Source organism: Hylobates moloch, unplaced genomic scaffold, assembly GCF_009828535.3.
Source record: "Hylobates moloch isolate HMO894 unplaced genomic scaffold, HMol_V3 SCAFFOLD_20, whole genome shotgun sequence".
Taxonomy (NCBI): Eukaryota; Metazoa; Chordata; class Mammalia; order Primates; family Hylobatidae; genus Hylobates; species Hylobates moloch.
In genome coordinates, this window is record NW_026652295.1 from 42,747,360 (window position 1) to 42,760,346 (window position 12,987).

At 38.3% G+C, this 12,987-nt stretch overlaps 1 protein-coding gene across 1 annotated transcript in view; it reads left to right on the plus strand.

Moving 5' to 3' along the window:
- CDC5L (cell division cycle 5 like) overlaps window positions 1–12,987 on the plus strand; it is a 61,860-nt gene that overhangs the window by 14,941 nt on the left and 33,932 nt on the right. Inside the window, exons 6-8 of the mRNA XM_032140452.2 lie at window positions 707–925; window positions 3,228–3,372; window positions 5,352–5,540. Of these exons, the coding sequence (XP_031996343.1) occupies window positions 707–925; window positions 3,228–3,372; window positions 5,352–5,540 (553 nt within the window). The remainder of the gene's footprint in view (window positions 1–706; window positions 926–3,227; window positions 3,373–5,351; window positions 5,541–12,987) is intronic.

Genomic DNA, 12,987 nt, shown 5'->3' on the forward strand with positions numbered 1-12,987 from the left:
TGCACCAATATACTTTTTCATTACCAGTGCAGCAGACTGTCCATTTTTTGCAGCCTTGCCATTAAAACAAAACAAAAAACTGAATGGTATTAATTAGATATGCACAAATGGTACTTGTTAATTTAATTTGTGATTCTTTAATTGTTAAGTAAAACTTTTGTCATTTTAGTTACCTGCATTTTTCCCTTTGTGAATTGTTTCCTTTTGCTCTTTTTACACCCTTTGAGTGCATTTAAAAAAAAAAACTTTGCTTAGACTCTTTATATTTAACCATCATACTAGTTGCAAATATTTTTTCCTACCATTTGCTTTTTAATTTCATTTATAAATTTTCATAGTGTTACAGTTAGAAGTTTTATATCTCAAAGCTATTCAGTGTGCAGATGAGTGGATTAAAAGGAAAAAAAGCTGTTGATTTTTTTCCTTTGCCATTTATTTAATTTATATTTAGTAAGTACATTTCCATCCAGAGATAAGCTATGTATTTACTTGTAGTTCCTTTTGGTTTTTCTTTTTGCCTTATTATGTGCATGTGTGTGTGCACCTTTAAATTAAAACTAGGATTTGTTTTGGTGAATGGTGTGAGGTAAGGATTTAAATAAATATTTCTTCCCCAAATAAATAGATACTTTTTTTTAACTGTATGGGATAATTTATCCCTGTCACATGGCAGATGATTTTCAAAGTGATTTTGCATTCTTTTCAGACGTCTTGCTGCCCTCCAAAAAAGAAGAGAACTTCGAGCAGCTGGCATAGAAATTCAGAAGAAAAGAAAAAGGAAGAGAGGAGTTGATTATAATGCTGAAATCCCATTTGAAAAAAAGCCTGCCCTTGGTTTTTATGATACTTCCGAGGAAAACTACCAAGCTCTTGACGCAGATTTCAGGAAATTAAGACAACAGGATCTTGATGGGGAGCTAAGATCGTAAGTTGCCTTTCTGATTTTGGAAATGGAAAGGAATAGCAGGAGGGGTCTTACGAAGGGCCAAGTATTATCCTTGTCAGAGCCAGATTTTTATTATTTATTTATTTTAAATTTTTTAAAATTAATTTTTTTTTTTTTTTTAGACAGGGTCTTGCTGTGTTGCCCAGGCTGGAGTACAGTGGTGCAAACACGGCTTACTGAAGCCTTGACCTCCTGGGCTCAAGCAATCCTTCCACCTCAGCCTCCTGAGTAGCTAGGCCTTCAGGTGCACACCACCACACCTAGCTAATTTTTTGTTTTTTATTTTGTAGGGTGGGATCTCCTTTTGTTGTCCAGACTGGTCTCAAACTCCTGGGCTCAAGTGATCCTCCTTAAAGTGTTGGGATTATAGGCATCAGTTACTGTGCCTGGCCTAGATTTTTATTAGTACAATGTGGCCTACATATGGTTTTATTTATTTAATGGATTCATCTTTCTGAGAAAATTAGGGACTCTGGCTATCATGTTTTTAGCACAGAATGCTGTTTATGGCTCTTGAGTTGAAATGCATGGCTCTTAATTGACTGTTTTTGAATCACATCTTAACTTTTATGTACATTTATGAATAGGTTAGTTTTACTAGTGGCTGAGGATTCTGTCAAAATTGAGTCTGGTATTTTTAGCCTTTAAAAAAAATTTTTTTTTTTTTTTAAGACAAAGTCTCACTCTATCACTCAGGCTGGAGTGCAGTGGCATGATCACAGCTCACTGTATCCTCCACCTCCCAGGATCAAGCAGTCCTTCCACCTCAACCTCCCAAGTAGCTGGGAGTACAGATGTGTGCCACCATGACTGGCTAATTTTTTATTTTTTGTAGAGAGGTGGGTCTTGCCATGTTATCCATGCTGGCCTTGAACTCCTAGGCTCAAGCTACCCTCCCTTTGCGTCCCTCACAAAGTGTTGGGATTACAGGCATGAGTCACCACGCCCGGCCCTTGTAGTCTTTTCTAGTGAAAAATTTTACCTTGTTTTTATTAAGATGAAATTAAAAGAAAAAACTTATTGATCCTTTCACTTGATGGGATAGATAAACATTTATAAAATCTTTATGTTTTAGGGCACAGCAGATTTTCCCTATTTCTTGAGATTTTTAGTTTCTTTAAATCTCATCTGAATATTGTAGGGATAGTATTTTATGGTTGTCAAGGATTTTTTAAAAGTTTTCTTCTCTGTTGACCTTTCATTTCTGTTGACATGAATTGTTACAAAACAACAGCTATCAGCCATTGTAAAATAGGATTTTCTTAGATGTACTCTATTGTATTTATTCCTCAGATTAGGACTTTGCTTTAGGTAGGCTCTACAAATAAAGAGATTGAACAGGAAAACTATTCATTTGGAAGGAGTACGAAGTGGGGGAGGCAAGAAAGACACACAGAAGGGGAAGAGGTATTCCTGGAGCTTGAAAGACTGCTTTGAGCCTGTCTTTAGGCTTCCTAACCGTGTTTAGATGTCACTTGTCAGTATTAAGACAGCCTTTTAAAAAAAATTGTGAATTTTAAGAATCATGACAATTTAATAACAAGTTTTAAAGAGAAATTTAAAAATTATGTTTTAATTTTCTTTCATACACATTTTCCTTTTTACATACTTGTCATACTTTTTCCTATGTGCACACGTTTTTATTGAACGTATTCATAATATAGGAATAGTTTTTGTTTTGACGTTATGTGGAATGTTTTGCTTATCACAATCTTCATACTTATATGTTTTAATATTTAGTACTTCAATTAGGATACCTTATTAATAATTTTGTTGCTATTCTGAGTTTGCTTTCATCTTGAATATAGTAAGTAATGGTGTAGGGGACTACTTAATGTATATTGTTTTTGCCTTTTTTTAGTTCCTTTTTTTTTTTTTGAGATGGAGTCTTTCTCTATTGCCCAGGCTGGAGTATAGTGGTGCAATCTCAGCTCACTGCAACCTTCGTCTCCCAGGTTCTAATGATTCTCCTGCCTCAGCCTCCCGAGTAGCTGGGATTACAGGCACGCGCCACTACACCTGGCTAATTTTTGTATTTTTAGTAGAGATGGGGTTTCGCCACGTTGGCCAGGCTGGTCTTGAACTCCTGACCTCAGGTAATCCACCCACCTCGGCCTCCCAAAGTGCTGGGATTACAGGTGTGAGCCATCGCGCCTGGCCTTTTTAGTTATTTTCTTAGAAATGAGGTTGTTTGTTCAAAGGGTTTGAGTATTTGTATGGATTTTAATGTTTTTGCCTATATGTAACTTAAAAATCTCTTTTCTACTTTGATCCATGACAGTGAAAAAGAAGGAAGAGATAGAAAAAAAGACAAACAGCATTTGAAAAGGAAAAAAGAATCTGATTTACCATCAGCTATTCTTCAAACTAGTGGTGTTTCTGAATTTACTAAAAAGAGAAGCAAACTAGTACTTCCTGCCCCTCAGGTAATCTGATAAAAGCAAATTTTTCACTATGTGAATTTATATGCTTATATCATTTATTCAGCAAATGTTTGAAGGCCTGTGTACCAGGTTTGTGCTGGATGCTCTTAAGAAATTCACAGCTTAATGGGTGAGACACACATAAAAACAAGTAATTGTGGGCTGGCTGTGGTGGCCCACGCCTGTTATTTCAGCACTTTGGGAGACCAGGATGGGCGGATCACCTGAGGTCAGGAGTTCAAGACAGCAAGAGTTCCTGCCCAGCATGGTAAAACCCTGTCTCTACTGAAAATACAAAAATTAGGCAGGCTGGTGGCACACACCTGTTATCCCAGCTACTCGGGAGGCTGAGGCAGGAGAATCACTGGAACCTGGGAGGTGGAGGTTGCAGTGAGCCAAGATCATGCCACTGCACTCCAGCATGGGTGACAGAGTGAGACTCTGTCTCAAAAAAACAAACAAAACCCCCCCCAAAAAAATCCCACAAGTAATTGTGATATAGTATGATAAGATAGCTTCAGCTTCTCTGTATAAATTATTGTATCAGAGCTTAAACTGCTCATATGATGGTTTGGTAAGTTAATTATCAGCTCTTAACATTTTGTCAACAGGGTAGGGCTTTAGGCTTCTTTTTTGTAGCTGATGAGGGTAAAGATGTGGTTTGGCTTTGTGGACTTTAAGCTGCCTTCTCCCAGGGAATGTTTTGTTGTGTTATGCTTCTCTTTTTTGAAACAACAGTTGTGAAAATCAATGTGGGAGTTGTGGAGAAAAGAGATACAAACATTCTTTCATTCAGCTTATTACAGGGTGTATTCTTTTGAGTTACTATAGTTGGTCAGAAACATGGGACCTTAGGGTAACTTTTTTGTTGTTGTTTTTGAGACGGAGTCTCGCTCTGTCGCCAGGCTGGAGTACCGTGGTGCCATCTAGGCTCACTGCAACCTCCGCCTTCCAGGTTCAAGCGATTCTCATGCCTCAGCCTTCCAAATAGCTGGAACTATAGGCGTGCGCCACCACGCCCAGCTAATTTTTGTATTTTTAGTAGAGACGGGGTTTCACCATGTTGGCCAGGATGGTGTCGATTTCTTGACCTCGTGAGCTACCATCTACCCGCCTCGGCCTCCCAAAGTGCTGGGATTATAGGCGTGAGACACCACGCCCTGCTAACCCTTTTTTTTTCTGTTTTGAGTAGTACAGCTTTATAGAATTGGACAGATTTAATGGTGCAGAAGAAAGGACTTAGGAGACCAGAAGAACTCTTTTCCCACATTAGCACATTGGCTGCATCAACACAAGATTCTTGGGCATAAACGAATTTTGTCATATCCTGACATTCATTGCTAGTGGGGATATTTATTAAATTGAAATTTTGTCTTTAATTTTTTTCTTAGTACACCTTAGGATATTTATTTTGGTAAAATTACTAACACAACACCTTTAGATTTTCTTAGGGATCTTGTGGCTCACTGGACTCTTTCTGTGTGATATTTTAATTGGTTTTCAGTCTTCCTCCTCCAGTTTTGTATAAGTACTGCTATTTTACATTCTTGGTGCATTGATATGTTGACTTGAAAGAATTTCAGTATAGACATACAGCCTTTGTAGCTTGATTCTATATCATATGTGAATTTTCCCCTCACATTCTGTAGGGAAGCCTTTCTAAAGCTATATTATGGAAACTTTCAAAGCCACAAAAAAGATGAGTACTACCGTGAACCCCTGATACTAATCACACAGCTTCACCAATTCATTTTTCTGGAATATGGAAATTTAAAGCTGTGTCAGCTCTCAGTTAAAATGTTGGTTTTTTTTTTTTTTTTTCAATAGAGACAGTTTTGCTGTGTTGCCCAGGTAGGTGCCGAACTCCTGGGCTCAAACAGTTTGCCCTCTTCGGCCTCCCAGAGTGTTGGGATTATAAGTGTGAGCCACCGTGCCCGGCCTCAGTTAAAATGTTGCTTACTATGATAATTGTGTCCTTTTAGATTTCAGATGCAGAACTCCAGGAAGTTGTAAAAGTAGGCCAAGCGAGTGAAATAGCACGTCAAACTGCCGAGGAATCTGGCATAACAAACTCTGCTTCCAGTACACTTTTGTCTGAGTACAATGTCACCAACAACAGCATTGCTCTTAGAACACCACGAACGCCAGCCTCCCAGGACAGAATTCTGCAGGTAAGGTGTCACGTAGTAGAATGAGCCTTTTACTTTGTTTATTGTCCTTAGAAGTATCATGCAGGAGAGAGCTAAGCGGTTTGGTTGTGTTTCTTTTAGTGTAAATGGTTTGACACTGAGTCCTGAATGCATAGATCTTGCAACATTTCTGTAGTCGAGAAGCTAAATAGATTCAGCAATAAGGTAGTTTTATTTTCACATTTATTAATTTGTAACTTTTTGAAACCAGCCCTTCTACCTTCATTAGTCTTTTGTACCTGTCAGTAAAGCATAGTTTTGTAAAATTTCACATTGCCTACCAATCCTAGAAAGAAAGAAATACTTCCTTGCATTTCTGTACTTAGCTTCGCATAGTGTGCCCGCAGTTCTACTTTCTTCCCTCTCTCTAACACATGGCGTAGACACAGCTTTGTGTGTTCCCAGGGTGTCTGTATGCCAGAGAATATCCAAACCTACAAAACGTAGTTGGGTCTTTTGGTACCCTTACATCTCATTTCCTCGTCTCTAATAGTCAGGAATATAATTTTAAGGCTTTGATTCGAGGCAAACAGTTGTGTAAGGCTTAGCAAGAAAAACACTCGTGCGCCTCATCCATAGAGGTGCCTGTTACAACTCTTTGTTTTACTTACCACTAAAAGATCTTTGTTACTCATCGACCATTTTCAGTTCTGGCATTATCTGTTGTTTTTCCACATAGAATTTGACATTTGGCTTTCACACCCTCTGTATCCATCATGCATACATTTTCTATTCCCCTATTGTCTGTTATAATTTGGTTAGCTTTATATTCTTGGTTTATCTTACGACTCTGTAAATCCTATTCATTGCTAAACCATGAATTACCTTATAATTTGTGTAAGTTATACAAATATGTAATATTCGTACATATAGTATGTAATCCATAGCATACCATTGTACTTTGTGGTATAGTATTTTGTTTTTCTTGGAGCTAATACTTGTTTTATTCAGTTGCTAAGTTTTTTGACTAAGCACTAATTCAACTCTAGACTACGCTGGCTGTGTCTGTTTTCTCTAACCTGTGCTGACTTTAGGTAGTTTCATCTTTTTGAAGAAATCTTTCTTAGAACTTCCGAATGTTCTTGCTGGACTGGTTATTCTTCAGGGCTTGTTTATAGCTTGTTCTTGTTCTTTTGATTTGCTTTCACCGTCACCCTAGAGAGTCCCTTGGATCCCCTCTTTCCAGGCTCCCATGTCTTTGGCTTTCTTGGTTTACTCCCTTGTTCAATGAAGAATATCATTCAGTAGCTTTCAGAGAAAGGGTTCATAGGAGGTAGAATTTTTTTTTATTAGTTTTTTCATTGATAAGGAAAAATTGCATCTATTTATGGTGTACAGTATGATGTTTCAATATATGTATACCTTATGGAATGGCTAAGTCAAGCTGTTTAACATGTGCATTACTTCACATATTTATCATTTTTTGTGGTAAGAACACTTAAAATCTACGCTTAGCAATGTTCAAATGTACAGTATACTGTTACTCACTATAATCACTGTGATGTATAATGTCTTGAACTTATTTCTCCTGTCTTACTGAAATTTTGTGTCCTTTGACAGATATCTCCCTGGTTCCCTCACCCCTCAGCCTCTAGTAACCACCATTTTACTCTTTTTCTGTGAGTTTGACTTTTTTAGATCCCACAAATAAGTAAAATCATGGGCAATTTGTCTTTCCGTATCTGGCTTAATGTAATGTCCTTCAGTTTCATCCATTTTGTCACAAATGACAGGATTTCTTTTTTAAGGCTGAATAGTATTTTATTGTGTTTATATATCACATATTTTTTAATTCATTTCTCCACTGATGGACCCTTAGGTTGTTTCCAGAGGTAGAATTTTTCAAGATCTTGCATATCTGTAAATTACTAATCTACCCTCTTGGTTGACAGTATAACTGGGTATAGAATCCCAGATTGCGGTGGTTTTTGTTCACAGTGTTGAAGGTAGCACTGCAAGGTCTTCTGGCTTCCACTGTTGCTCTTGAGACCTCCTATACTGTTCAGTTTGTTAAAAGGAAACCTCGTTTTTTCGTTTCTTGAAGCTTATATTATCTTACATGATTTATGATGCATGTTTCTTGGTGAAGGTCTTTTTCAACCACTGTGGATCTTTTCATTCCAGAGACTCATGGCCTTCAATTTTGTAAAATTATTTTGAATTAAAATTGTTTTTCTCCCTTTCGTTGATCTCTTTATGAACCTCCAAGTTTTCTATTAATTCTTCTGCAGTTTTCTATCTTACTGATTTTGATTTATTTGTAGGAGGTTTTCTCAATTTTATCTTTATTCAGTTTTTAATTTACTGTCATATATGTAATGTTTAAGTGCTTTTTAAAATTTTGTTCAGTATTTTTTTTACCATCTCTTATTTCATGAGTATCTTATTTCTCTGAGGCTGTTAATGATGGTTTTGTTTTTATAAGTTTTCTTTTCCTTGCATAGTTTCTAAGTTTTTTGTTTTGTTTCCTTTCTGTCTTTCCTTATGGGTATTTCCTCAAATGTCTGGTGCTCTTTGCCTGTGTCTAGAGGTGGGTGGGGGGCAATCACAAGCTGATTGGAAGCTCCTTAGGTGTGGGTAGGGCTCCTTGACTCCTGGCTTCCCTGGAGGCTGATCTGGCTGGGATGTTTCATTGGGGGAGTTCTTGATGTCAGTGTTAGTTCTTTTGGGTCAGTGTTAGTTCTTTTTGCTTAGGTTAGTCAGATTTCTTCAGAGAAGTAATTTCCAGTCTCCTATCTACAGGGTATAAAGTTGGCCAGTCTCTGGGAACCTAGTTGGGGAAAAAGGCTGGATGTCTCCAATCTAAAATAAAAACTTCTGCTTCATTTCTCTATTTTCATAGTAATAATTTTGCTCTTAACTCTTCCTGGTATTCTGTGGTTTAGAAATCTTTTGTACTCTCTTCAGAGAGTAAAGCCCCTCTGTCTTTTATAAATCTTGTGTGTGTGTGTGAGAGAGAGAGAGAGAGTGTGTGTGTGTGTGTGTGTATGTGTGTGTGTGACTAAAAATCCTATAGACTTTGTTTTTTATTATCACTCTCCTTTTTCTTTTCATTTTATATTGTTTTGTGAATGTTTATGAAATTATGGCAACTAGTTATTAGCCAGCTCAAGGCTTTGAGGAGGTCTGAACATAGGGTTTCTCAAGTAAATAAGTAAAATATCTAGCATATCAGAAGCTTTAAAAACAATAATTTGATCTTGCATTTATTTCCTTGGACTCTGAACACAAGTAAGGAATGTGTTTCAGGGTGTTCAAGGCCAGGTAAAGTGTCAGATAAGCCTGTTCAGGCAGACTGGGAAAGAGAAAACCACTCACAGAGGAAATATGGAGGGACCTAAACAGTCCAGAATACAGGCAGGAATCCACTTAAACTGTATAGACCTGTTAATAACAGGGGGCAATAATGGCTATAGGTATTGTAAGAATCCTGCTAGCCATCTTCTCCTGGTGGCCCTGAAGTGATGGAGATGCTTCTGATAGAGGCTCTGTCAGTGTTACATGGCTTAGTATTGCTTGTGCATGTGCAGCACTTATCCAGCCCTTTCATTAAAATACAGAGCATGCTTTCCTGGTTCTGTCACTTAATCCATGCCTCAGCCTTTCAGATGTCTCCACTTCTCTGACAGATAGGAATAACCTGTCCCCCACTTTTTTTTTTTTTCTGACGGGGTCTCACCCCATTACCCAGGCTGGAGTGCAGTGGCACGGTCACGGCCACTGTGCCCAGCCAGTTTTTTTACTTTTAGTAGAGACAGGGTTTCGCCATATTGCCCCAGGCTGGTCTCGAATTCCTGGGTTCAAGTGATCTGCCCGCCTTGGCCTCTCAGAGTACTGGGGATTACAGGCATGAGCCAGTGCACCTGACCCCCCACTTTTTTCAGTGGTGCTGTTTGAAGAAGTTTGCAAGTGTGAATATTCACATTTGAAATAAAAAAAATAGTTTTTTTTAAATTTTGGGAATAAATTACATTATAGGGCAATATGAGGAACATTTAATGGAACTCCTTTCGTGGTTTTTAAACAGTTTTATTGAGATATCATTATTACAGTATTCACCCATTTTTACTGTATTTACCGAGTTGTATAGCCATCAACACAGTAAATTTTAGAATAATTTCATCATTCAGAAAGAAAATGCATACCCATTAGCAGTCATTCCCCATTCCCCTCAAACCTGCCAAGTTTTTAGGCACCCATTAATCTACTTTGTGTCTCTATAGAGTTCCCTATTCTGCACATATATGTAAATGAAATAATATAATATATGATGTTTTGTGACTGGCTTTTTTCACTTTGCATAATATCGTCAAGGTTCATCCATGTTGTAGCTTGTATCAGTACTTCATTCCTTTTTGTCATTGTGTAATATTCCATTATATGAATATACCATGTTTTGTTTATCCACTTATCAGCTGATGGACACTTGAGTTGTTTCTACATTTTGACTGTTAGGAATAATGCTGCTTTGAACAGATGTTTGTGTGGACATGTTTTTTTCCTTACTCTTGCATATATACCTAGGATTGGAATTGCTGGGTCCTATGGTGACTATGTTTAACTTTATGAGGAACTGCCAGACTGTTTTCCAAAGTCGCTGCACCATTTTATTTGTTTATTTTTGAGACACGGTCTTGCTCTGTTGCCCAGGCTGGAGTGCAGTGGTGCAATCATGGCTCACTGAAGCCTTGACCTCCTGGGCTCAAGTGATCCTTCCAACTTGGCCTCCCGAGTAGCTGGTACTACAGGCATGCACCACCAGGCCCAATTAATTTTCTAATTTTTTGTAGAGATGGGGGTCTCACTGTGTTGCCCAGGCTGGTCTCGAACTCCTGACCTCAAGTGCTCCTTCTGCCTCAGCCTCCCAAAACGCTGGGATTACAGGCATCAGCCACCATGCCTAGCCCATTGTACATTTTTATTAGGAATGTGTAATGTGTTCTAATTCTTTACATCCTCACCAACACTTGTTTTCTGTCTTTTTGATTATAGCCATCTTGTAATCAGACAGATCCTAGTTGTGAAGTGATATCTTGTGTTTTTGATTTGCATTTCTTGTGCTTATTGATCATTTTTATATCTTTGTTGTTGTTGTTATTGAGACAGGGTCTCGCTCTGTCACACAGGCTGGAGTGCAGTGGCGCCATTATGGCTCACTGCAGACTCAACTTCTCAGGTTCAAGCAGCCCTCCCACCACAGCCTCTCAAGTAGCTGGGACTACAGGTGTGCACCACTATGCCTGGCTAATTTTTTATTTTTGTAGAGATGGGATTTAACTATGTTGTCTAAGCTAGTCTCGAAGACCTGGGTTCAAGCAATCCTCCCACCTTGGCCTCCCAAAGTGTTGGGATTACAGGCGTGAGCCACTGTGCCTGACCTGGCCTGTGTGTGTGTGTGTGTGTGTGTGTATATATATATATATATATTTTTTTTTAGAAATAGCTATTCATATTCTTTACCCATTTTTAAATTGGGTTATCTTTTTATTTTTTAATTTAAAAAATTTTTTATAGAGACAGGGTCCTGCTGGTGTTACGTAGGCTGGTTTTGAACTGCTGGCTTCAAGATTCTCCCACCTGAGCCTCCCAAAGTGCTGGAATTATATACGTGAACCATTGCACCTGACTGGGTTTTTTTATAATTGTAAGAGTTCTTTGTATATTCTGGATATAAGTTCCTTATCTGATATATAACTTGCAGATGTTTCCTCTCATTTTGTAGGTTGTGTTTTCACTTTCTTGATGTTCTCATTTGCAGTACAGAAGGCTTAAATTTTCATGAAGTATAGTTTAGCTATCTTTTTCTTTTTTGCTTATGCATTTAATCTTATCCAAGAAGTTGTTTCCAACCCTGGGCCATGAAGAGTTACTCCCATGTTTTTTCCTCAGATTTTATAGTTTTAGTGCTTACATTTAGGTCTGTGATCCATTTTGAGTTAGTTTTTTATGTACTGTTAGGTGTGGATCTACCTTCATTCTTGGGCATGTGGATATCCAGTTTTCCTAACACAATTTGTTGTAAAGACTGTTCTTTTCCCATTGTATGTTCTTAGCAGCCCTTAAAAAATCAATTGACCATTAATGTAAGGGTTTATTTCTAGACTCTCAATTCTGTCTCATTGACCTATTATCTATCCTGTGCCAGTGCCACTCTGTCTTAATTCCTATAGCCTTGTAGTATCCTTTTGTGTTTTTAATAGGCTTTTTAACTGATTGTTAAAGAATACTGAAGTAATGAGTGAATGTGAACTGGGAGAGTGTAGTTATTTTGAAAAAGCACAAAACAGGTTTAGAACCTGAGCCATATGCAGTAAGTTTGGGGCTTGTAACTTTGGATTTCTCTTCTAAAAGATGTGGGGGAAGTTATATATTTGTTGGAATTAGGTTTAGCTGTAACAGAAAACCTCTAACAGTGGCCTAAATAGAATAGAGGTTTATTTCTGTTTCATGTTCTAAGTGTTGAGAGATAAATCAAACTGGGGCTTGTGTGGCACTCGATGGTGTCAGGGACCTGGGCACCTGCTTTTTTGTCCTCCCCCATGTCAGGTTTCTCTTCTTAGTTTCTCCTTGTGGCAGGTACAGTCGCTGCAGGGCCAGCCATCATGTTTGCATATAGCTGCAAGAAGGAGGAAAAAGGGCACACCCTTTACCTTCTTAAGAACACATCTCTTGCACACATCATTCTGTCTGTCCTGCTGGCCAGAACTTAGGCACACATGTCCTAGCTACTGGGACGTGTGATATTTGTTCTGGGTAGCCAGGTGCTGGTTAAGAATTGAGGCTTCTGTTACTGTGGAGGAAGAGAATGGGTGCTTGGTGACAAGGAGGAGTCTCTGCCACAGTAAAATAAATATCTACTAATGAAAATGATTATGATTGGCTAAAGCCCTTTGGAACCTCTAAGATGAACTGACAGAAGTTGAGATTTAGTCTAGTCTGTGACATTTTTATGTAAAATTTTGATAAATTTTATTTTTGCTTTGTGAGCTTTTATTGGTTCAGTGTCGCTGTTCTGTGTGTGATAAAGGTGGTACCTCTGGCTGCTGTTGTGTGTAGCTAGGGATAAGAGGAGTTTTGCTTCTGTCTCTTGGCCTCCTCTGATGTAGTCTAGGGTATATCAGTCAAGATTTAATTAAGGAAACAACCACTATGAAAATCATGGAATAAGGAATTTGGTAGTGGAATTAGTCTCTTATACAGTTATGGGAAAAGCAGGGCATTAAAGGTCTGAAAAGGAGTGTTAAAGATCGGAGAAAGGTCACCAGCCCTGGTGTGGGGTGAGTCGTAGCTTATAGGGAAATCTGGAGGCCAGGCATGGAAGTCTGGAGGGTTGTTGGCTCTTTGTCACTACTGTTTCTGTGAGTTTGAAGCAGAAGTCTGGTCACCAGGGCTGCCTATAAAGGAGGAGAATTGGATATACGGAGCGGTG